General features: G+C 38.2%; 1 protein-coding gene across 3 annotated transcripts in view; it reads left to right on the top strand.

Moving 5' to 3' along the window:
• The window catches only part of LOC147233355 (E3 ubiquitin-protein ligase Midline-1-like), a 53,868-nt gene that overhangs the window by 14,918 nt on the left and 11,685 nt on the right, over positions 1-27,265 (top strand). Inside the window, exons 1-3 of one of the 3 annotated variants that reach the window (XM_086148063.1) lie at positions 1,782-1,800; positions 16,755-17,548; positions 23,666-23,761. In XM_086148063.1, coding sequence (XP_086004189.1) covers positions 16,823-17,548; positions 23,666-23,761 — 822 coding nt within the window. In that variant the 5' untranslated portion in view covers positions 1,782-1,800; positions 16,755-16,822. The other 2 variants (XM_086148061.1, XM_086148062.1) reach the window with 2 other exon arrangements.

The raw sequence follows: 27,265 nt of genomic DNA, 5'->3' as shown, positions 1-27,265 counted from the left end.
AATCCACCATTCTCTACATGGTTCAATATTTTCTAATTGTGTGTGAATATAATAAGCTACTTTGGCGGACATAATTTGCCCTGTATAAACCACAATCTCTGGAAAAAAATTGACAAATTGCCCCAAGTGAGTAAGTGACCCTGTGATTGACTGGCGACCATTCCAGGGTGTTCCTCGTCTCTTACCCGATGACAGCTGGGATAGGCTCCAGCATCCCCTGCGAACCCTGAGTGCAGGATAAACAACGATGGATATCTCTACAGTACATTATGTAACATGCATTCTGAATTTTTTTATTTTACTGAAATAGTGACATTGGAAATATGACTCAGTACTTCGCGACAGACTTTCCAGTAAAGCCTTTCAACAATACAAAGGCTATGATCCCTTTATTGGCAGTTGGCTTTTAATGTGAATACAGGAGATTGAGTTTCATTGACACTATGTTTCCACTTAATTAATTCTGTAGTTCTTCAAAAGGAGAAAATGATGCTGTGCTTGACATTATTGTTTCTGTAATTATGGAACTATGGAGTTGGCCACACAAAAATGTTTAGCACGCTGACTAAGGCAAGAGAGACATTATCACAGAAGACATATGCAAGTTTGACAGAGCTCCTCCCTGAATTGTCTCAATTTTTTTTACCCTGAACAACAAGGGAACACAATTAAAACTCTCCATTGAAGTCAGGAACAGGGTGTTCAAGAAAACAGCTGTTCCCAAACACGTTCACGTTCATTGCACCAGGTGTGCCAGGCAACACAAGAAAACACCCCTGTAAGCAAGAGTGCTAGCAAAGCCAACCACAGACCCATGGGCCATTTGACTGTAAAGACTAAATTCAGGCAAAGGGAGAACAGAGTACAAGAGAATTAATATGAGGAATGCGAAAACTCGGTTTACTCTGCACCTACATTTAAGTCTGGGTCTACCTTGCTTGATAGTAAAGTAAAGGTAATAGAAGATGGCAGACATTATTAATCAATATGTTGGATTTGAACAGTATGTCAATGAATAATTTAACATAAAAAGGGAAATCTTATCAGAAAAAGTTTAGAGTACAAAAATTCTTCTTTTCTACTTCTTCTTTGTCTTCAGTTTTTATTAAGTAACTACTGAATGCTTGATTATTGATTGCATACCATGATGACATAAATACATCTAAACATTGCAACATTTTAACTGTGCGCTTTGAAAATGATGTTTGTCTTATCACTCATTCCGGCAAAAGTAACAGGGTACCATTTTTTTGTCAACATATTGGGCAATTTTATAGCTAATGGATAATGGGTGGGGTTATTCAAATGGGACATTTTAGCCACAATTGCATCCACAGAACAACTGCTTAGATTATATGTGAATAGGTGGACAGAACGGAAGCTGTATAACAAGACAGTATAATCCAATGACACCTTGTTTTGCTCCTTGAAACTTGCTATTATGAGAATGCAGAAATAAAAGATGAGCTTGTGTTCACTTCAGCTGTTACATGCCCACACTCAAGTAAATATGTGCATAAACCCATATGACTGTAAGCTTATTTAATCAGCTGAGACTCCACCCTCAGTGGTCCAGCGATTGGCCTACTTAAAGCAGGGCAGCCCACTGGCAGATTTGAATACAGGGAAACAGAGGGGTGGGGGTGGGTGGTCAGAGAGGAGTCGGGGAGGAGAGAAAGAGATGAAGGCGGTGCACTAGTTTGTCCCTGCTCTCTCTATGTCTCTCTCTCTCTCTTTCTCTTTCAGCTGGGTCAGGATGGAAAGGCTTACACAGGCAGGGGAGGAAACATGTTATGAGAGGTGATGACATAGCCACGGAGACACATCCACATCCTCACTGACTCCCAAGTTCGCTGCTTACCATTGCATGTGCCGCTGTGACTGCTACTGTGTCCCGCAGAGCAGAGAGAGAGAGCCAAAGATAGCTTTCATTCTCTCTCCCCACCTCTCTGACTTCCTCTTTTTTTCACTTTGTTTTGTGGATGATGGGATTTTAATCATGTGGAAGGTAAGAGGAGAAGGGGGGCATGAGGGAGAAGGGAGGGAATGGAATGGGGGGCCACCTTGTTTTGTTTTCTTATTCATATTGTATAAGGGGCCTGTGTCAGAGGGACTTTGTGGCCCTCTTAGTTTACTTAATCTGTGACTCTGGGGGATTTCAGCATGTGTTTCCCCTGACTCTTGGCTTTTAAACTATATCCCCAGTGGAAATGAAGAGTCAAGCATTGGGAGCCAGCATTACTGGAATGATAATGATAGAGTTCTGGCTTTGGAACGCAACCAATGAGTCTTTCAAAGCCATCTGTGTCAGAGTCGAGGAGAGGAGAAACTTCGGCAGAAATAGTTGTATGTACATCATCACATGTCTGTTTTAATGATGCCGTGTAGGTAATAACAACTTACTTTGCTTGGTAGACTACAGTGTATCAATCTTCATGTCCTGTATGAGATTAGCTTTAAAGAGCTTTACATTGCCTTAGAGTTCAACTTAGAAAAGAGAAAATTCAGAAACGGTAGAGTTGTTATAAAAGCTGTGCTGTTCCTCATATGGTCACAGCAACATTATATTACATATTTTTTCTGTGTTTGTGTTTGTATGTGTCTCATGTATGTATGCATATGTGTGTGTGTGTGTGTTTTTTTTTTTTTTTTTTTTGTTTTTTGTGAGTGGTTACATTGCGTTTGAGTCTGTTAAGTGTGACCCAATTTCAAAGAGCAGCTGTGTGTTTTGGTGATGCTTGAAGCTCAAGACATAAAGATAGGAGACGGCGCCTTGAGGGATGCTTAAAATGTTGGTGTACTTGAGTAGAGGCAGTGTGTGTGCTTAGGTATGAGTGACTTGAAAGGTCCTGCATATTTGTTCTCTTTCAAAACCTCACAGGGAATATAAGGGTGCTAATTTAGCAACTGCCAGGAAAGTCTGAAGCCATGAATTAAACAAACGTGATACTTCACTATCCATCTTGTCAAAATCCTCTTGTCGTGGCAACTGGAAATGAATTCCTTTACTTGAAAACATTTCACCCCTCATCCGAGAGGGGTGAAGAATTCACCATGACCACAGACATGTTCACTATCCATCCATTTTTTTGTACAAATCTGTTATTGTGTGTTTGTATGAATCACCCAGTGGTTTAGATAATTCAATTTCACAACATCTCCTGTGTGCTGAATTACAGGAACTGTATGTTTGTGAGAATGCATGTGTTCCGGAACAAGTGTGTGACAGCTGGCTGCTATGCAAGGTCTTTGCTGATCCTTCTCACCTGCTTAGGTCGAAAGGATGAAGGAAATCCACTACATGGTTTGACCTGGAGGCGAATGGGAAAATCATCGAGAGGAAGCGACTGTATAGCCAGGAAGCTATTGTTTAGCAAACAGAGAGCTAATTGCTTGATGAATTCATTGTAATTAAGAAAGTTTCATAGTGATTATATAATCATGAGAGGGTTACTTTGTCCCAGTAAAGTTTCCACTATGTTTTTGTCATGTAGAAAATCTCCATTATCAAACACTGAGCACAAGAACCAAAACAACTCTCCGCCTGATATGTTGATTGTAGTTCTCACGGTTCCGACCAATATAGCATCAATGGTGTTGCTATTGCTTCTTTTCCTGTTTTCCCATGACACGTTTCGGATGCATTGTCAAGAGTGACATTGAGAAAAGCATCATTGACCTAAGATTGCTCCTTTCCCAACCTTAGGGTTGACTTTATGACCTAGTAAACAAAACAATGATAATATTTTATGTTTCGCATTTTTCTCAGTTTGATTGAAAAGAGCTCATGTGGCTTTTACAAATGTTGCTTGATAGAATCAGCCCCCCGTATTACCCCAAAATACCAATCAGTCTGTATAGTTTGCCTAATAAATTAGGAAAATATAAGTTTTCTAACTGTTAGTTTCTTCTTCAAAGCATCAACGGTCACTTGGCTCAAGCACTTGAGAGGAATTTATTAATTGCAATCCAAGCAGGTTAAAGGCAATTTTTTTTCACACCTTCTCCCCCCTTTTTCACATTTTCACTCAGTATAATCGTATTCATTCTGGAGTGTCTTTAATCATTTACCAAATAAGATAAGTGAAATGTTGCCATAGAAACTTTAGAAATTGTGACCATGACCAGAAGTGGTTCAGTAAAACCAGGCAGCTTGTAGTCATATGACGAAGATAATGCCCAAATTCTTTTTTTTCTTTTCATTATATATTTCATTTTTTTTCTTGTTTCATTCTTTTTCTTTCTCTCTGTAGTCATGTGGTGGACTCCAAGATTTTTTTTAAGACAAAGGAGGTAACTATTCCAGCGCTAAAGTCCAGTTTTTATTAATTTCCTCTTTGTAAGGCAATTACAGAGATGCTTCATGTCATTAGAACATTCATAATACCAGACTGTAACACTTACAGTAATACTGGCTTTATTTAGTGTCTGTATAATTCTCGTTAAATATTTTGGGTAATTTTATCAATATTTTTATCAATATCTTTATCAATATATTTTATCAATATTTTGTAATATTTTACCATTTCAGAACTGAAGTAATTAGTAAGACTGAAAGAAAAATGGCTGAAGTGCATTTCTACAGGTGTAAAACCTGAGTAGCTTTTAACAATTTTAATCTTCAAATCTGAGCTATATGAGGTTATGTGACACGTATGTGCTGCGCCCTGTGATCTCTGGTTACCACACAGCAGAGCAGCAGATGTAAGAGGCCAGCTCATATCATATTTTGAAAACCTGCCACTTGAGGGATGTCAGAGCTCAGTATCATGTGTTTTGATGGGATTCAGTTCTCTCAGATTCTGTATAAACAGTGATCACTTCACGTCTCACTTTGCTCTTTAATGTCATCACTCATAAAGCAAGAGCTGACAATCTTTCATAATTGGAAGCACATTACAATTTTATCCATGTGTTAAGCATTATGAGACCCAATATATGACGGGTTACCAAGGTCAGATTTGGCACTCTAACAATTAATTGTTGTCACATGTTGAAAGACTCCAGATTCAATATAAACAAAGCTGCCAAAAAACAAGTTTTGAAAAAAAATGATCATTCAGAGGTACTGTGAAGGCTTTTGAGCCAAGCAGTCTGTATGTCTGGGTACAATGAATTCCATGTCAATGTAGTTAACACACAGGACAGGGAGTTAGTTAAACACAACTTATATAAAACACCACAGATAGTAGCAGGGCAGTAGGATTCCAGAAGAAGAAATGTCCCAGAAGAGACTTACTTGATTGCAACAGTGAAATTAATGTAGGAAAAATCTATAAAACTTAAAAGACAAGCTGAGCCAGAAACTAACTTTCACACTGCTGAACAGTCTGAAGGTGGGAAAGGATCAGAGGCACCTCAGAGACAGCAGCTTCACTTTGACAGATGTAGGATTACTTTTCCTGTATCCAAATATTTTAGCTCTTTTTGGTCACTTAATTCACTAGGTCATGGTGGGATAAAATCCAGCATCATTCATATGAATGATGATACTTTGTAGAAAAAAAATGCTACTGGGGCTTTGATTTTGCATTATTTTACATGATTTTCTTATTACATTATTTCTCCTATTAGCTGAAGCATGTGAAGTGTGGATATGTGAGAATCCACACAAATATACTGTATGGACATCATTTTTAATTGATTTTATTCCATTAGTTGTTTTGCTTTATGGACCTGTTTCCTTTGAAAAGGTTCAGTCCCTTAGTTAAAGATATCAGATATGCTGACAATCAATATTGGCATATGATGTTACTTTGAGCAGTGACCTGAGACTTCATTTTGGTCATATTCAGGCACATTTATCATGCCTGGAAAACATTCACTGATGTACAAGTGACATTTAAAATCTAAATATTTCTCGTGCATGTTTTTGTATATTCATGTGTGTCCTGAAATCAAAATCAGGGAGGACATTTACATGAGTTACCCATTTGAAACAATTTGAGTTCCGGCAATCACAAGATCCCATGCTCTATCAGAAAATCCTACTCGAGAATGCAAGGCTTGGGATGATCTACTTTTTTCTATTCATGCCAGCATTGTGAAAAACTGAAGACTTTTTTCAGTGTAGAACTGACTTGACTTTCATGTTGTTTTAAACGTCCAAAGATTTGTCATCAAAATTTAAGGGTAACACCATTAATTTGTCTTGCAGTGAATGAGGGGTCCGAAGGGTCAGAATAGAATCAGGATTTTTTGGAGGGCAAATCAAGGAGTGTTTTACACACCAACTTACCAGTTGTACTCCCCAGGAAATTTCTGTCTACTCATGCCCATTTGAGCAGGATATACTTGCCTGACATCATGCAGTTAAACAATGTATTTTAAGCCATCTTTTTTTAGCTGATACCACTGATTTCACCAATGTGGTGCTTTGATCAAACAGGCACTGAAATGTTTGATAGTGTATGTGTGTGTGTGTGTCTGAGTAGTTGGGTGTGAAAAAGCATCCGCCATGTCCTTGAGTACACCAGATTTGTTTTTGCCCTCTATAATCCCTTGCCCTAAACATCACATCTAATACGTACCCTTTCAAATACGTGCTCAATCTGGGTCACACAAGCAGGACCCCAGACAGACCCTACTACCACACACACAACTCACACTCACACATGTCAGCCTTCATCATAATCACTAATAGCTTCAGCATTTTGGACTGGAACCAACCAATCCTGTTAGGTGTGACTGACCATTTCAGATCATGAAAGGCTATGATTGGTCACAGCGAGTGTGGAAGGAAGCGGATTAGAGATCATCATGGCATGGTGTCTGGAATCAGACAAAGAATCAGACAAGACAAAAGTATGTATTTGCATATGTGTGTGTATATGTTTTTTAATGTGTGGCACTGGTGATTGAACAACGAATACAGCTTGACTTTCTTGGTATGAGAGGAAGAAAATGATGATATGGAAATGTTGGATATAAGTAGAGAAGATATGATATTAGTTCATCACTAAAGTGCAATTCTCCTTCCTCTCTAATAACTGACGTTACACAACGCCAACCTTATATCTTGCTCTACTCGACCACATGTCTTGCTAAAATTAATGTTCTTCAGCTCCTAGCCTGCAAGACATATCAAGCACTTCCTAGAAGGAGTGCCAAAGACAAATGTTTTGGTTTGGCTCAACATGGCAGGGGAGCCTGGTGACCCCCCGACCCCTGCATACTTGAATCAATACAGTGTTTGGAATTGTGTAAAGAAAAAAAAATGAAGGTAAAAAGAAAAAACTATTGGCAGAGACCCTGGGCATGACCCGAAAAAGACTACTTCTTCTCTACAATTCTGTTAGGTCAAAGGTTAATCCATAATAGTACAATATCCACCACTCCACAGGCAGATTTTTTTTCCTGGATCCCATAAGCTGTTGAGGGATCTTACTATGTTAACCTCAATCGGTTAAAGAATTTCTTCAGCAAAATTGTTCAAAGTGTTCAGCTGTTTGTTTAAGACAAAATTGTATAACTGCTAAATCGGGAAGAGAGGGGAGAGAGGTGTTGGGAAAAAAAACAAAAGGAAAGTAACTTTGAACAACTGAATACTTGGATCTTTTGCACATTAGATAGAAATGTGCTTTCAAATGTTTATTGCTTGAACATAGACAAAAAAGACTCTGCAACCAAGACAATTTCACTGTTGCGTTTCTTTAAAAAGGAGGAACTTTCCAATCTCAACAAATGATAGGAATGCTGATAGCTAGATATGTTTAGAGGCAGTTTCAGATGCTTTTCTTCCTTTAGACTCGCTTCCTCTGTACCCTCTGTTTGCTGTTTCCTGTGAGTTAAAGGAGAATTAGAACAGCATAGTCACACGCTGAAGCAAACATACACAGTGTATGCTGATTATGTGAGGCAGGTCAACAGGGATGACCTACTTCTCAGTCCGCCACAGCCGCTCACGTCATGTCACCAAACACAACTCCCCTCAAACGTGCTCTTTTTTCAAATCAAAGCTACACAATTTTTTTCCACGTATTATAATTTATTGAGTGATTTCATGTTGCATCATTAACCAAGAAGGTCATAGGAAGGGAGACACTCCGCATTGTCTGGGAAGATAGAAAATCTATTGGCTCAATCAGTCCAGCTATCAGCAATTGGAATAATTCTGTTTTCATTTTGTAGGAAAAAATTTAATCTGACGAAACAGAACTCCCTAAAGCACAGTATACGGAGCATGAAAACACATCATTTCCATCTGCAGTTTGGGCTTGAATTTATTAACAATTATCAACAGTGCATCAGTATTATGAGTATATCCATGTATTATGTAGAGAACTGCAGGAGACACATTCTTTTCCCATTTCAAAAACACAGACTTTCTCTAGGCTCTGTTTTTATCTGAATTGTGTTCTTGTCAAATCTGATTTTAAGAAAATGGAAGGAAAGAGCTTCTATTAAACTTTTAACAGTTTAAACTATGGGTGGAGAGGAAAGCTGCATAGTTAATGAATGATTTAGAAGAGCACTAAAATGGGGGGAGTCTTCCCAAATATAAATAGGAAGAGACAAAAGCTTACATCCTGATGGACTTAATTAGTTGTTTTTCAATACTATGCTTATTAGTTTCGCAGGAATCCTGGGAGACGCTTATGTGTTTAAAGGCAGTTAGATTTACAGTAACTGAATGATAATTCAGCAGGTAAATTTATTTAGTGACTTTCATGAATCCAAGAAGATAGACTGTGCTGCATTAACGATCCTAAGAGTGTAAATCTTCGATCAGGAAAAAATGCTTTCACCACTACTCTACAAGATGCTGGAATGTTTATTGATGACATGTTGTATAGCATTCCACAAAATCTGCCAGGATAATATGCAGTGCCACACTTGGGAAACTAAATAATAAAAGGGAGGACAGAATGCAGAGGCATATAATTCGATGAAGATCTGGGTATGCGGTCGTCAACCGTCCAATCAGTGATACCAACTTTACACTGTACAACATTTAAACCTTGCATCACACTGAAAACTACTATGTTATCTGTAATATTGGCCTTGTTAAAACATTCTTAAATAAAAATATTTGTAACTTTGGTATCCTGAAGCTGTCATTATCATTCTAAATAATGCTGTTGCCCACACATGGGCCACTGAATCAGAAATGCATTTAATGAATTTATGTAAAAAGCAACGAGAAATTACCATACAATTCTTGGAGGGGATGATGGCAAAGAGGTATCGTTACTTTTTTATGATTACAAATATCTTGTGTAATTGAGATCTGGTTTAAGTAATTCATCAATTCAAAATGTATGAGTTTATATTTTTTCATTTTTTCATTTTTATTTTATTTTTTAAATGCCCCCCCCCCCACACACACACACATACAACCAGACATACGCACCCCACCCCACCACCCCACTGAAAAGGATTGTTAATGACATTTATATCGTGGAGAGGAGCTTTTTCCAAAGAGCTCTGACTCTAATTATACACAAAAAGATTTGGGGAAAAAACAGAAAAAACAAGCAACAAAAAGAATAATTTACTACATTCCTACCTTTGTAAAAATAGCTCATTCCACCATTGCATGCTGATTTTTTTGCTCTGTTCTCCCAAGTCTTCCATATCCAATTGTACTATATTTGTCTTTCCTTCTTTCTCTCAGTGAAACGCTGTTGTTTCTCTTCCCCCAATCCATGCTGTTATCTCAGCACATGGTTCAACAGTGTCACCTATGGTGTGCAGGAGACATTTCACCCTGTCTAACCTGCCAATTTCTTTTTTTATCACTCCATCCAAGCGTACATTTGGGTTATTTATTTCTTTTCGTAAGAAATAGGCTCTCTGTGTCTAATTCCTGCCCCCAGATGTCCTGCTTGATCAAGCAGTAAACTGCCAGGGACCTGTCAAACTAAGACATCAGATCAAGGATATTTTTATTCTGTTATGAATTCCTGTTGGTACCTTCTACTGGTTATACAGGAATGTACATAAAATCACAATTTCCTCCATATATAAATGCATTAGATCTTTTATTTAAACAGTTGTTTTATTCACAGCTCTTAAGCTCCGTCATTATATGTGAAAACAAGTTTGATGCTGCTTCTGGGTAAATGTTATGAATTGGGGCAATGTACAACATCCTCCGCCCTAAGACACTTGAACCAAGCGAGGAGTTTTATAAATCACCGGAGGCAAAAGTCAAGGAAAACACCTCAATATTTAATTTTACAATTTGAAGTAATGGATCAAACTAGTTAAGCTTACAACAGGTGGTTGTCACTGGATGTGAAATTTTAACCCTCCATTTTCTGTCTCAGTTGCTCCCCTGAGCAGCAAATTAAGTGGCATCTGCCCTCACACTTCATCTGCACCAAAATGCTGCTGCAGCTTGGACCTAAGTTGAGGACATCTTATCTGCAGCTTTTTCTTTCTCCTATTGTGGAGATGATAGAAATCTTTGCATTAGGTTGGTTTGAGAACAAGTAGGATGGATGATTTGAATCCCACAAGACAAACTCAGGAAACAGTGACATCTACTGAAAAACAGGTAACGTGCAGAGAAAAGTTGCACTGTAGGGGAGAGGGAAAGAGAGATACATACAGATGTTTCAAAAAAGAGCATCTGCATGTATCCAACCTCCCAGTTACTCCACTTATATTAACTAGCAAAGACCTGCACTCTAACCTTAGTAAGAAGTTGCTTGCTGAAACATAATGCTGGATTTTTACATCTTTTAAATCTCTATATGTCCACTAAGAATAACATATTTTTGTGAAAATATAATTTTTCCTTTCCATTGTGAACTGTATGACCCCAGCATTTGCAGTACTAGAATTGATCAAGAATGGTGGGAGTTGCTACAACAACTACAGAAAAACAGTGCTCGGATAAACATTATCATGTCACTGCGCCCTAACAGATTTTGCTTTGAATAACACCAATAATATTTAGATGATCATTTGTCACTGGATTATTACTTGTTTTTCCAGGGCACAGATTCAAAATCCAATGTTTTCTGCATCAGAGTATGAAGCAACAAACCTATTTTTATAACGGTTACCCATGATGTAAATGTATCATATGTCAACTTCGGGAGCACAGGTGGGGTAGATTTTTACCCGAAAAGATAAAAGGCGGATGCCCTAAATAGCCCCAAAAAGCTGTCATAAAGGGCTCTTAAAGAGTTGGATTACTAACAATTTTTCTCTTTAATAGAGAGTACCAGATAACTGGGAAAGATCCACTCATTAATTTTGATTTGAACGCCAATGCTGCAACATAACAACTGAGTGTGTTGCACACGTTAAAAAAAAAAAGACAGATTCGGGACAATCTTGAGGAAAAAAATTACCAAAACTTCATCAGCTAGTCTGCAACCATTTGTTCATTTGAAAAGCAATGATTCATTTGATTCATCCGCAGCTGAGAATAACTTCACTTCCAGTTCCAGTTTTCACTGCACTGCTTGCTGTACAGCCCATATGGCACCCAACACATTGTTGCTTGTGAAAATGAGCAATAGTTACTATGAGAATGTGTACCGATATATGTTAAATTCATTTCTATGCAGGTTTATTGACTATTCAGGACCTCAAAAAGATGCAAACATGGCATTAACATTTGTAAGATGTAGTGGGGTTGGAGTTTGATGTAAGTAAAGAAAATGCAGGCATATATACTTTGAATATGTCTTTTTGGTGGTGTAAGGGAAATGTTAAAATATGTGAGCTAAATGGAGTGACTGTAAGATACTTGTAAAATGAACAACTCATAATCTCCTCATTCAGGTCTTACCTTAACTGGTCTTTACTATTGCTTTTGATGACTTGGCCATACCTACATATAAGCTTTCCATGATGTCACCTGTAAAACTTAACTGCTTTGGTTGTTGAATTGTGCAATGTGTGACAGCTAAGGTCACATTTCACTTGTGCATGATTATTCATGCTGCCTTTTTTGTGACAGCAATACATCCAAAAAGTGATCAGTATAAAAAAAAGATTAATTAGATTTCTTATTAATCCAGTTAATAGCGTTTGATTGATTGACTGTTTGAGCAACGACACTCACCTCATTTCTACTACTCATTTTATGTATAGATATACATCCTTTTTTTCTGCTTCTCCACTTCAAACTTGTCTGTTGTATTATAGTGATCCTGAATTTGAGTTTTCACTTTGAACGAATAAGCACACAAATCTTTTAGTTGTCCTTTCAAGGCAGTCAAATCATGTGAGTATTTTATAGAAAAACTGTCACCAGTGCATGGCTTTTATAACATCAAATCCAATTGGAAGGGCCTGAAGTTGGTTGGGGGTTTTATAATGTATAACCATGTTCTATCTGTTCACATTTGGAGTTTGAATCTTTCAGTGCTGTTATCTCCTTCCTGTAAGTGGACAGGCTATGTGTGCTGCCTTTTGCATGTGGAAAATGAATAGTTTGAGGCAATGTCAAAGAATGCCCTTTATTGACATGCCTGGATGGTGGGAAAAAAGGCTCTTTAGAGAGATTTCTGCAGATTTACAGAATGCCTGCCAACACCACATGCAGTCACCACCATTGTTGGGTGTGTTAGTTGTTGGGCTGCACTTGCTGCAAAGACAGAGTTTGTCAGGCCACCAGGGGAGGATGTTGCAGTTTGGATGGAAGAATGAGAGCAGTAGGTAGATTAGAAAGACAGCAGTGGCAACAAAGCAATTCCTCATCCTTTGATACAGAGTCAAAAGCAGTTTAAGTCCATAGTGTATCCTCTCATATTATTTTTTTTTTAGGATGGAAATATTTGCTTTGCCTTACAAATCATTATCAACTAGTTTTAATTAGATTTCCCTGAGAAAATGCAATTGAAGATTGTGGGTTGAAAGGAATTGCAAAATGGTGTGATATTGTGAAACATTACTGAGATCCCAAAATGCATTCTTACTTAAGAAATTAGTCCATATTTGGAACGCTGGGTGCTTCACGAATCCAAGAAACATATATGCATATATCACAGGCTAAACCAAATGTCTCATAGTTATTACATTAAAAGGCATTCACAATGTTATTCACACTGTGTTTAGCAGTTGTACTTGATGCCTTTTTCATAAAATTGGCAGTGGTGTTTGGAATTGATAATGTAATTTCAGTTTTTTCAGATGTTAATACATTTAATGGGAAAAAGTGATGTTACAAACAGGTTGCAGACTCAGAAGGTGAGACATAGAGGAAATACTTATTTTTTTTCTGTGTGTGTAATGGATTTTGGAACACAATGGAATGGAACACACAAAATAATGCATATTTGCAAAAAGGCTAGAAAGATGTGGAGTCACCCTGTAAGCTGTGAGGCAGCCTTTCTTCTGTTTTTATCATTCATACCAAACCCTTCCTGAATCCTAGACTCAACTGCTCCCAGCCTGGCTTCCATGCTTAAGGAGTGTGTTCCCCTCTGAGCCTCTTCCTACTCTGTCTGCAGAGGCTCTTTCAAAATGGCATTCTCTTCCTTTTTGTTTTTGTTATTGCTTCTGTTATCCACATAAGAGGATTTTGTGTTTTACAGCTATTCCTCTTCCTTCCATATGTCCAAAGTGTGCATCAAGGGCCCCATGGCTGCAGAGTTTTTCTCTTAATATTTTCAGTTTCATGACAGAGAGCCTTGCATTCAATAACCTTTGGCAGACAGCTCCTGTTGTTCTGTTTGAGTCTCAGTGAGCTGTTGCTGCATTTTGAAAGCCTCGTATAATTTTAAACTGAGGTTTGTGTTTGGTGTGAGATTGACAGATTGGAAGAAATGCTCAGATTGATGTGGAACACTTTGTCCACTCAAATTTGATCTCATGCATTTTCTCTTCACAGATATGGTACAAAGCATAGATGATTCTCAGAGTCTTGAGTAGTTAGCTCTGAAACCTCAGTGACCCCATTCATATTTTGACCGTGTCAACTCTGATATCTCACTGAGGGATCTCATTCCAACATCGCCCGACTGCTGCTGTTGAGGGCCATCCTGTTGGGCTTTGAGTACAACATTTCCCAAAATCGGATTTTGCAAATCAGGACAATGGCGCTGCTCCAAAGCTACCGGATGGGCTTTGAGACTAGTATTTTCATAAATCAGATTTTGCATAACAAATTCAAGGACTGCTGAGGGTCTGCCTGTTGGGCTTTGAGCGCATCATTTTCTACCCTTAGTTTTTGTAGTGCTCCACAATGATGCTACTCGAGGTCTCATTTTCCTCCATTATAGTTTTTCTGAGTACATTCATGATGCTTGCTAGAGTGTGTCAGATTGGCTTGGAGAGAATCAGTCTCTGTCATCAGCTTTTGCACATCAGTTTCATGATCTAATTCAAAACCTCCAAGATGTTTTTGAGGCAACGATGCTTCAACAGCAGAGAGTACATGGGATCTTGCTGGAAGGAGTAGTGGAGAAAATACGAGAACAAGGCTATAAACATAGGCTATAAATAAAGTTGTTAAAAAGATTTTGCACAGTATCATATAGAAATTACAACGAAGTGATGTGACGTATTATTGATAATTGACAAAAATGCTGTCACTAAACAGTACTGACATGGCTTTAGAGACACGCCGCCACATATAGGTATTGACTATCATATGATGTCAGCCTTTTTTTTTTTTAATTAACTCTTTTTTATTTTATTGTATTTCTCATGACCTGGAGTGTGGTTAGCTCACTAAGCATGCATTTTAATATAAAGGGCTATTCATGACATTTATAGTCTGTCCTTGATTTAATTTGAGTCACGTAACTATACCTCCAACACGAAACACAATTTGTTTTTGCATTTTTATAGGGCATATTTACAAGTTTATTTTCATGTACATTCCTAAGGTCCATTTTCTTCAAATAAGTACAACCCCATAGCCTGTGCAAAGATTTACAAATAAGCCATTCATCTTCACCTTGTGTGCTTTAGCATATACACACAGTCTTAATGATTCATACCCTCTCATCAGTGCAGTGCAGTGAGGTTCATGGCTGGTGAGGCACTGACGTCATCACAGTCACAAATGAAACCTACAGAGTAGCTTATTCACCATTTAATTGGCACCAGTTACCGTGTTTTGTTTAAGGTATCATATCAGCCTTCTTTACATATACAAACCGTAGCATAGAAAAAAAGTACATTTTAAAAAAGGTTTTATCTCTTACCTTTACTTGTAAATGAGGTCCATGCGCCGCTCCTTCTGAAGAAAAGCACTGATAACTTGCTTGTAGAAGTCTTCCTTATCTTTCCTCAGTTTTAAAAGTCTCTCTGTCTCAACGGAAATCGCTGCCATTGAAGACAGTCATCCTTCATAGGTCCTGTTCCGACTGTATGTTTTGAGTCTTTTCGGTGCCGAGAATGACCGCTCCGCCGATGCTATCGTAGCTGGGACGGTAAACACCGGCCGGAGCAACTTGTCTCCTCAGGAACAGTTTGAATGAAATCCCTCTGGGCCAAAAAGCTGAGAAGCTGCCCAGGAGATTTACATTCATCCCTCACCGTTTGTGAGCTATACAGCCCGATGAGATCGGCAAAAATATAACTGGGTGGCTGCACTTCACTTGCTAACTGTTTACTGTAGCTTGTTATTGCTAATTCTGTTATTCTGTAGCCGAGTAGTAAGAAGGATCCCTGGGATCAGCGGTGCCCCCTACCCCGAGGCACAGTTACTGCTTGCCTCACTTAATGTCTCTTCTCAGACGTTTTATGATCGCTCAGCACAAGAAACACGTAACAGTTGTTGTTGAAAAACATTATACACATCAGCTTAACTATGTAAATTTTGTTCATATAATAAGATTGTTTCTTAATAGTGACATATATAGAGACAGCAATATGGTCTCAGTGCATAGCATGCCAGCACAGTTAGCATAATCACTGTGCAATCTATAGTGGGCTCAGCTGGTTGCTGTGTCACCGCACGTCTCTTCTTCATATTTGAACGGTAAACATGAATTTTTTTTTAGCGATTTAAAAAAAAAAACGACTAAAAATGGTGAAGTTAAGTGGAAAATAACTTTATAGTACAAATCACTGAATGAATATAATCATTAATTTACTTTTTCATTAGACATTTTTTTTCTCTCCATGCTGTCAGGTGAGGCCTGGCCTCCCCTGCCTCAACTGACTGCACGTCACTTCCTATTATGTACATTTCTCCAATACAAAAACACATTACAGTTGTAGAATTGGTTAAGTTGTAAGGTTACAGTCAAAATATTTATTTAGTCTCATGATAACAAACTGTAGGTAATGTATCTGTCATGGTGGGTTTCTGAAACGTCACACCAAACCTTTAAAAACACTCTTGCTCATCTTTGAGGATTTACAACTGCGGACCTCATGTCCAGTTGTACTGAATGACATTGTTGATATATCCACAACACATTGTCACCAGAAAGCCTGTATAGGGGACCCTGGATTTCATAGAGCAGTTCACTACTTCCTAATTTGCAGTGACATACCAGCATCCGAATTTTACTGCTGCTCCTGGAGACTACTCCAGTAATCCATGTTTTCATAGGGGTGGTGTGTTCAGGGATTGCCATCCTGCAGAAGATTTTGCTCTTAGGATTGTCTTGCACACATTTGCAAATGTTAAAATTATTTTACAACGCTGTTTATCCACTCTTACTGAAATAAATAACACTAATACAGCTTACTCGTGTTCACTCTGTGGTCTTTTTAAACTTGTCCAAAGAGACAGCAACAATTTAGCTGTTTCACACCATTTAATCAGAAATTCCTTTTTCACGTTTTTTCTTTTTGTCTCCCCCCTTCTATCTCTGTCTTCTCATCTTCAGACAGCTGAGCGTCTCTCTTGGATTTTGCTGACACTACACCTGGTGCCGCCTGGCCTCTCCTGAGCAGGATGGACACCCTGGAGTCAGAGCTGACCTGCCCAATCTGCCTGGAGCTCTTTGAAGACCCCCTTCTGCTCCCCTGTGCCCATAGCCTTTGCTTTGCTTGTGCTCACCGCATCCTTGTCTCCCACTGTGCCACAAACGAATCAGTTCAGAGCATCAACGCTTTTCAGTGTCCAACTTGTAGATATGTTATTTCCCTGAGTCCTGAACGTGGACTAGAAGGGCTTAAGAGAAACGTAACATTGCAGAACATTATTGATCGAGTTCAAAGGGCCTCATCTTCAGCTGGGCTCCCCCTACCGCTGCCATTACCTGCACCCCACAGTGGGCCAAATTCTCCGTCAGAGGAAGGGAGCAACCGGCTGGCGCTGGTCCCCGTCAGTGCTGCCATGTCGAGCCCAGGTACGCCTCCAGAGCCGGTCCAGTGCCAGTTCTGTGAACAGGACCCACCACAAGATGCGGTTAAAACATGCGTGACATGCGAGGTGTCATACTGTGAGGAATGCCTTCGAGCAACACATCCCAACAAGAAGCCATTCACTGGACATAGGCTCATTGAGCCGATGCCAGATTCCCACCTTCGTGGGCTCCAGTGCCTGGAGCACGATGAGGAGAAGGTGAACATGTACTGTGTCACTGATGACCAGCTGATCTGCTCCCTCTGCAAACTGGTCGGCAGACACAGAGACCACCAGGTGGCAGCTCTGAGTGACCGCTTTGAAAAACTCAGGGTAAGCAAAATATTTTTATTTTCATTGCAATGACTTCTTTTTGAACGTTTTATGAACAGACGGTTGTCTTTCCATTCCATCTTTCCTAGAATCCCAACCATCCTTAATCCTGAAAAAAATGTGATGAACTCCAAGGTCTAATTTGATTTTGTTCTGCAATAAGAAAATTTATATCTAGCTCAAATATCAAGTGAGATCCTATCATTTCATGATGACTTATAATCTCCCTTAAATTATTAAGCAATTTGCATAATCACTGACCGTGCCAATGTGCCAGAGGTGCACAGAGGAACGCATACAGAGAATATGTAAAATGTCATTAGTAACAAGGTAGTGTCTTGTGCAAGGTTGTGGATTCTTGAGGACCAAGTGCCTGTGGTATAGGGTTTATTCAACAAGACTACCAAGTTCTCGCATAATGGCTGAACAGAAAGTTTGAGTCCTTGTGTGCTCACCATGCTACTCTAATGAAACAAAAAAAACTTAAATTGCAGAGTTTCGCTTGAGAAAATACTACTGTGTTTGATTATTGCTTTTCTAGTTGAGGATAAATGACAAACCTCATATTTCAATGTCAGTTAGAGGCGAGCAGACTGTTTAACTGGGTAATTTGAGAGGTTAAACAGGTGATATTAAAAATCGCAGAGTAATTGTTACAATTTTACACATTTAATAAGCACCTACTGCTACTTACTGCTGAATTTGTATGATTAGCAGCATAGACCAATAATCACATGATTATCATCAAGAATGGGACCAGGACCCAAACGCATCGGTCAGTAGGCACGCCAGAAGTTGAACATTTCTGTATATAGGAATAAGGGAGATTAGACAAAACAGCAAATATAGGAATGAATGTAAAAAAGAAAGAATTAAAAAAAAACAATAAAAAGAAACAAATGAGTAAAAAAGGCAGGTGTTTAAGTGGTGAATAGAAGCCAAAAATGTTATAATTCCTGTCAGATGTTTATTTTCATTTTCCCAAAACATTTCTTTTACCATGAAGATTCAAACAACTTGTAGTGTGCACTATACATGTAATGAGTCATGACCAGTTTGTATACCTCAAATATGCAGAACCATGCTTAAAGTTTTAGAAAAAAAGCAAGCCAAAAAGCCAAATAACAAAAATGCAGTTGTTTTAGGAAAACACTGGTTGGTTTCAGGCAGCAAATCTCGACACACTTTTGAACCAATTTCACCATTATGGACCTTATTTTGTTTGTCATCACAGTCAAGTCACATCTCTGCATGTTACAGTAAATTTAAGATAGGTGGAATAATTACCACCAATGCTCCAGGGCAGTGCCTCAACTAATTATCGTGCTTCTCTGTGTCCCTCCTCTTCATTCATGTGGTGACAGAACATAGAGTACCTAAGTTCAGGTCAGTAGCCTATGTGCAGCAGATATCACACGAGCTATTTATCCATTAATTATTGCCCATGTGAGTCGAGGGAATGAACAACTACAATTTGTCTTACAGATAATTATTATGACATGTCAGCATAAGAATGTATTGCTATACATACGTATTTCCATAGACCTGTTCAAGTCCAATTTATTACAGCAATAAAAAACCCATGAAGCTACATATTTGACAACGGGAGTTTTGAATCACACATATGCACTAAAAGATGCATTTCTTGTCACTTCAAATGCCCATAAAAATGATCATAGATCTATCGCATAAGAGTGATGACGAGAATCCATATACAGAGGAAACATAGAAGTAGAGCCATGTTTTTGCTCATCAGAATCACAGTAGATGAGGCAGGCACATTGCACATCAAATAAGACAAGTGACTCACACATGTCACACACTGTTCATGTCACATTTTCAACCAGCGGTCTGTTCTGCTTTCTGTTAACCTTGAATAGCATTCTTACTTAACCATTATTAATATTTCCATCAAATCCTGTAGAACACAGAATAGCAAAACTGATTAAGAGCTCTATATATCACCAACGTGCCAAAAACAAATACATATATTTTTTTGCCTAAATCAACTCCTGTGGGCTCAGTTTTTTTTTGTTCTCTGAAAATAGGCAATTTTTAAAAAGGCAATGATATTGAAAAATGGCTATTACATCCCCTGCACATTTTGAGGTAGCACACAATATTTCAAATGATATGCTGCACTTGGTTCTAAACAGCTTGTACAAACATGTCAAACAGTTCCCTGCATTTGTAATAAGGGATCACATATTCCAGCAGTTTTGAATTTTTAATTAGACTGATGTTAATGACTCTCTAATCTGAAATATAGGCTGAGAACAGGGTCAAAATAAGTATCAGTCAATACGTTGCCAGAGAATTTGGATTTATCGTAATTGTAAACAATGCAACTTGAAAAGGCTGCTTTGTCCATATTTTCTAGCCATTAATGTGACATGCCACAATGAAATACATGTATTTGTTTTACATGCAGTTGAAGTACTGATGATTTCATTCAGCTGTTTATTAAAATAATGCAGAATGAAGGTTGTAGTAGATAATGAAACAAAATTAATACATTTCATGAAGCGATTGCTAAATGAGTAATTATCAAAGATGATTGCTTTACTATGAGGATTAGACATTCTCACTCATGTTTCCTCATTTGGTGTTTAAAAGTTGTAATCACTGAAGTGTCTCTCACACAAACTGGGGCAAGTAAACCCACACATATTACACAAACCTGTACGCTCATATGGATTTGACACATAGCCCAGAAGCAAAGCCTCTTTTCTTACACACATACAGCAAATATGCTTTTTTGAACTGTGCAGGGAACTGGATCACCTGCAAAGCCCCCCAACTCTTCTTACCGTAGACTCCAGCTGATCTCATGACATTATATTATAATATAATATTATAGACAGACAGACACACAGACAGACAGACAGACAGATAGATACAGCCTCATAGACAACCGTTTTTCAAATGTCATTATGTAATGCAAGATAATAATAAAAGAAACATTCAGAAAATGAAGAGCCCCGTCAGCTTTCATTCAACTCATTACTTTGTGCATGTACTGAATGATTGACTTTTAAAATGTGTTCAAGTTTTTATCAAGCAATGTTGATGTTTTGTCAAAATCAGTTTTGAAACAGAAGCGTGGAGATGTTATCTAATTACCATAGGGCTCTTTTTCTACGTTCCACTAAAATGCTGAAGATTTAACATTCATGGCAGTCCTTATCGAAAAAAAAAAAGAATGAGTGTAGAGATGGAAGCCTCCACTTGACAGAAAACTTGACTGGTTAACATTTGAAATGCCAAAGATATTACATAAAGCTCCACCTCTCAAAGAGATGTTTTTTCACAGTTCACACTCTGACAAGTTGAAGCTTTTTTGGTTACGTTGTCTGGACCCTTTCAAGCATATTGCTTTTAGCTCTGATGTGCTGGAACTTTAGATACCCTCAGTCCATCAAGAAAGAAAAAAATATCAGATAATTGGAATAGTTGCCTTTTTCAGTGGCTGTAGTGGTGGGTCTGATAAGAACCCAAGAGCTTGTTGTAGGAACTCCCATCCTTTTTCCAGAGATAAAATTATTTCCATCACAGGAAATTGACAGGTAAGATGTTTTGAAATAGCTTTTAAAGTCCTTGGCTCTTCGAAATTAAAGACTACAACCTCAAGGATGTAATAAAGGAGCTATTTGTGTGTATGTGTGTGTGTGTGTGTGTGTGTGTGTGTGTGTGTGTGTGTGTGTGTGTGTGTGTGTGTGTGTGTGTGTGTGTGTGTGTGTGTGTGTAATGTTAGGTTTGGTTTCACAAAAATCAATTTATTATGGTTGCATTATCGGCCATTAGCTTTAAATCAACTGACCTTTGGTGTTTGAAACATTTCGGAGATCATGTGATCGCGATCCTAATCAAACAGGAAACATGAAGAGACTTCAAAAAAAATAAGAAATTAAATTTGATTTGCAAACTTTTCAGATAAGCATGTCATTGACCTTTACATTGCTATAGCCAGGTGTCTATTTTTTCCATTTTGTTTGAATGAAGGTAAACTTTGTTTTCATCCATGTAATTCAAAATCATATGCATACATATGTATGAATCTACTGCTCATGTCTTTCTCTTCAACTGTCGGCTTTGGTATTTTCAAATCAGTGTTGTTGCTCATCTCTATGACAAAGGAGCCTCTAATTATTCTTTATCTTGCTCTTTCTCACTCTCTCAAACACACATGTTAGCTTGGTTTTTTAGGCAGTAAATCTCAAAAAAGGAAAGAAAGTTACACCCCTGAAGGTTCAGTCAAATTGCCTCCGTGTGTGTGTGTGTGTGTATGTGTGTGTGCGTGTGTGTGTGTGTGTGTGTGTGTGTGTGTGTGTGTGTGTGTGTGTGTGTTAGATCACCTTTTTAACTTTTCAGAACAGCTTGTGAACCACAACATCCACAGCTGGTGAACAAATGAGTTTTGAAAGTGAAATGGTAGCTTGTGTCAGGGTGAAGGGGAAAAATATATGACACTGAATAGAAGATAGTGAGCAGTGAAGCAGTTTCAAACTGAAAGGGGGATATTAACAACTGAAATATTAATGCATGCATCATTGACACAGAGTGGATTCTTGTCTGGCGATGTGCAGAAGAAGCTTAGCTAGGATCAGTGTTCCACATTGGAACGGCTTTCCACTGACTGGGATGATGCTTTGGAATGAATCAAATCTGGACGTTAATTTACTTCTTTACACTGTCAATTTTTTTTTAGCACATGCCAACCTTCACATGTAGCTCATGACAAATTCTTGTGCCTGTACTTAGCATTTCTCGGTTTATTTTTTCATCGCCCTGAATCAAAGGGACCGAGCCGTCATATTTCCATTACAACAGACCTTTTATACTGCCTTTTCTTTTGTGTGTCAGCTCCATATTAAGGCCATCCATTAAGCTGCCCGTGCCACAACAGCTCCCACTCACAATGTCACACCAATCACACCATCTCTTTCTGTGTTTACTCATATTTAGGGGATTAAAGAGGAGCAATGCTGACGGATTATTAGATATACGATATCAGAACGTGTTTGTGTTTATACTGCTGATATATGGTTGAAATAGAGGGTGGATTGAGCTTGTTAAGTGACATATTTGGCAATTTTCTCTGTCGGCATGTATGTGCAGTAATTTGTTCTCATTTTGTCAAGTTCTACCGGAGACGTATATGTCAGTCAATTTGGTCTCTGGTGTCCTGGCCTCGATGATCCAGTGTACTTACACACTTTTTGTGAACCATGAAAGACATCTCAACATTCACCAAAGCTGGGCTCAAATACATCTGGAAGCCAGATCTGTATAGGACAGTAGAGACGCAGTATCAATGCAGCTTTGGCATTCTCAGTTTGGCAATATTATGATGGTCTTAGATCCAAAGCTTTAGCCTGGGCGGATCAAAAGCAGCAGAAAAAAAGGGGGGGGGGGATAAAAGGGACAGGAGAGAGAGAGAGAGGAACGGAGGGGGCATTATGGGACATCTCTGACGTGCTGTCACCTGTTTGCCGGTTCGTTAGCTGAAAGCGCTGCAAGCTCTCATAGGGAACGCTTTTGATGCTTAATTTGCCGCTTGGCTGGGTCTGCGCATGGCTTGGTGCTCAGTGGAGTGGCTGTCCCAGTCAGATCCTCTCCCTGTGCAGGATTCTGTCGGAGCCTCGGACAGGGCAGGATGAGGAGGCAGCACAGGGATGAGGGCTATAACCCATTCGCAGAGGTATGCAAGCAGCCATCTCTTTCAAAAGTGGGGTGCCTCAGTTGAAACTTTTGGGGAAAATTAGAACTAAGATGACTAAACAGTGCTTCTCTTTGGTGAATGATGTCTGAAGGATCACACGTCTCACTCATTTTGAGTTTTTTTTTTCTTTTCTAGGCAGTTTTAGTCCAACTATATTACATCGTTTGTTTGTTTTGTGATGTAGTGCCTGAGGTTGTCTCAAAACTTCTTCAGATTTTGTAGGCAGACAAACCTAAGGGAGGCAAATCTGCTGCATTCGGCTTCAAGCTCTGTCTTTGCTTCTATTTGTTGCTTGTTTTATCATATCTTTGTTGACTTTTGTGTGTGTGTGTGTGTGTGTGTGTGTGTGTGTGTGTGTGTGTGTGTGTGCCTGCTTGTATGTATGGTTCTTACAGCAAGCACTGGATTCCAACCTGAGTAGTTTGATCAAGAGGAACAATGAACTGGAGTCTCTCATGGGAAAATTGATCCAGACTTGTCAACATGTAGAGGTGAGTTTCTATAAGGTCACTAGTGACCAACATCGTCATCAGTATATTTTAATGTACATCATGGTAAAGATCTATGGTTTATGGGTATCTATAATGCTTTGTAAAAATGAACGGAAAAAAAGATTTAGTAACACTGAAATAATTAATCTCAATCTCGGGGTCACTTGAGACTGTCTTTCAGGGGAATATAATCTATACCATTTGGTACGCTGTACTGAAATCTATTTGCTGAGAAATCTGTTTTTGAATTGTGGTTTGAAAAGTATTATTGAAAGATGGAATTTAATCTGCAAGCTGGATAAAGCTACATTTTTAAATTACATTTTCTGCAATGTGAGCATTTTTTTCTTTATTCAGATCAGTGATTTAAAGATTAATGTGTGCATCACAATCTTTAAAGTTTCAGCAGTTTTACATTTTCTGATATTTTGTAGAAAACGGCTTGCTAAGTTTTTGCTGTCATGCTGATTTTGTTATTGTTTAACAACTTGGTTTTGCTTGTTTACCATTTAGTGGTTGAATAATTGCACACAGTGTGTGTTTAGCTTTACTGACTGTAAGTCTTTGCTGAGCCTGCCCATTCCGTGTAATGCTGGCCTAATAAGAGGCTTTTATTCACAGCAGTGCCAAAGGGTTAAAACTGCAGTGACCTCTATGTGTGCCATTAATTTAGTACAGCATCTGTGGACAACAGACATTAAACTGTCAAAGAAAACAATGTTGCTATGTATTGTACTTCTCACATGCTGGTTGAGAATTTTTTTGTTCTACTCTAATGATGCATTACCATGCATCATTACCAAGCAAGATATTGAATAGCCTGGAAATTATTTGAAGTGAGCCTTAAAAAATTGGAATATTACAAAATAAGAGCATCCTCACAAAAAGACCAGAATAAAAGAACAAAACAAAGCACTTTATAATTTAAAAGTCAGGGTTGAATAAATAATAAGCAAACAAAGGGCAAAAATCAGCATGGCCTACTTAGTTATATATTTATTTGTTTGTAGTTACTTATTCATTTTTTTCAAAGTAAATCACAGTCACGACTAGATACATGTCCCAAACGCTTTTAACCCCCAAAATAGCTTGACATGTTTTTGGTGGTAGCAAGTTATATTTAGGTGAGAAGAGTCTTCTTACATACTGGGCAAAACAATGACAAAAAGAAACAAACAGAAATGGAATGTTAGAAGACATGGGACTTGACAATTTCCATGATCTAAAAACATGACATATAACCATAAAAGCATGCTGGGACTAGCACACACATATATCTGCATATGGGTAAACTTGAATTTCATAGTAGTATAAAGAAAGGGGAACAGGAAGTATGGTTTTCACTTGGTGGAGTTTTCTAACTATTTCTTTCACATCTGACAATCCATTCCCAACCGTCTCTGGAGGTTGCTTCTGAGATTCGCCAAATTCTTAAAAACTTTACACTCTGCATGGGAAAAAAAAAACCAACAAAAAAAAACATGAGAGGAACATAAAAACTGTGGGGATTCAAAATTCAACATCCAGTCTTGCAAACCTGTCCTCTGCTTCTTCTTTACCTATTTTAAGAAAATATGAGTACCGGTAGTCTTCCTGAATCAGGTCACACTTAGTTACTCTGTCTCTCTATGTGGGATGTGATTCAACTGTACTCAAAATTTAATGATGCTGTTCCACAGGATTTTATATCAAACCATGGTTGTTAGCTGGCTTCTACATGAGGTTATTTGATAACTACCAGATGTATCACATATCATGAAAAATTAGTGTCATTTCAAATAGTGATATGTTACAGTACAATTCATGTCAATCTAGAAAAATGCATTTGCAGTAATTGAATTTGTCATTGTATTTTCATTTGCATTTCACTGCAGGATAACTATTATTTTTTGTTATCTAAAACTGCATCCAAGCATTGGCTTTCAAAAATGACTAAAACGTCTATTTTCCATGTGCAAATCTAAGCTATATCAACATGATTGCGCTTGCTAAGTGGTAACAGCAAACTTCAGCAGTCACAGAGGTCACTCTTGCAATTAATTCATAAAGGACAACTGATAACAATGTACTTTACTGAATATGACATGTTTCCATCATCAAGTTAATTCACAGAGCCAATATGCAAACATGTTGAAAAAGTCCCCCTTAGGTATTTTTGACTCCGAGGGTTATTGTGACACTCCTGATGCAGAGTGGGCGGTTGGTTTATATGAATATAATGCAAACAGGCACAAAGACAAGGCCTGTAAAATGTTTGCACAGATTATTTATTTATGCCTTTATTCTTAATTTGCCCTTTGAAAAGTTTGCAATATCCTCTAGGCTTTTTCCCCAGAGTGGCTAAATGAATCACTTAATCACCATCCCAAGATCCAATCTGTCAAACTGATCACAAGCTCCAGAGGACCCTGCCCACAGTCATTAGATGCTCCACATTTAGTTATGGCAAGCGTGTTATCAACTTGTACTTTGTAATATGTAAAGAATCTTCAAATGTTCTAAATAAATCTGGCAGGGGATTGGTCAGTTTTTTTTGGCTATGACAGCACGTGGGTTTACATGTGCAAACACTTGAACAGATGTTGCAGCAAAATAAGCAACACTTGAGATTATCATCTTGAATTAACCGTCATGAATTTTCAGATAATGCAAAACATAATGAGCAGAACGGCTGGAACCAATAAAGTTAAATTGTTATCAGTGGGGCATAGCAATTCTTGGCTCACTGAAAAAATAAGAAATATCAAAACCACCAATGTGTGACTTCAGTTTTCAAATGAACATCTGTGTTTGACGTTTCTGTAAATTTTCGTTCAAAATAACAAGCTTAATCAGTATGTCAAATTCCTCAGTGAGATGGTTCATAGTCCAAGCTGTTATTTCCTTTAAAACTATCAAATAAGATAGTTGTAGATAAAAAAATCTACAACTTTTAATGTAATGGTTCTAATGCTGCGTCTCCATAAATCATGTTATTCATAACACTGACGTTGCCTATTTCCACTGACATTGTGAACACCGAAATTTACACAAATGCAGTCGAGGAAGGGAATGGTAAAGGTACTGCGAGATCCTTTTTTTTTTTTTTTTTTTGACAGTTTATGTTTGCCTTTTTGTCAGCATTAAACTACCTGTCAGCCGGAGTATCTATACGTAGAAGAATGTATTTGGGTAACTGACACATACAGCTGACTTGTTTCATTGCTCCCTGTCCTGTCACTTGGCCCCAGCAAGAGAACATTTAAAAATGTGCCGAAAGGACCACCTGAAAACGACCGCATTGAGGAATTGTGCATTATTTTAGAGCTTGCTGCTGTATTATTGTACTTTTTACGTTTATTGCCCTCTTGGACCATAAAAGTTCCATAGGTAAAGTGAGAGGAATGTGTTTCAGAACAGAGCTGAATGCATTATTATGTGCTAAATGTATTGGGCAGCGCCTCCCCAAACACTTTCAGACTAAATCATATCATTTGTTTTGCCATTAGTGGGCTTCATGCCAAG

The sequence above is a fragment of the Fistularia commersonii genome, chromosome 6 (assembly GCF_037954325.1).
Source record: "Fistularia commersonii isolate RoL2024-O1a breed Wild chromosome 6, RoL_Fcom_v1.0, whole genome shotgun sequence".
NCBI classification, from domain to species: Eukaryota; Metazoa; Chordata; class Actinopteri; order Syngnathiformes; family Fistulariidae; genus Fistularia; species Fistularia commersonii.
This window is presented reverse-complemented; position numbering and strand designations above follow the sequence as displayed.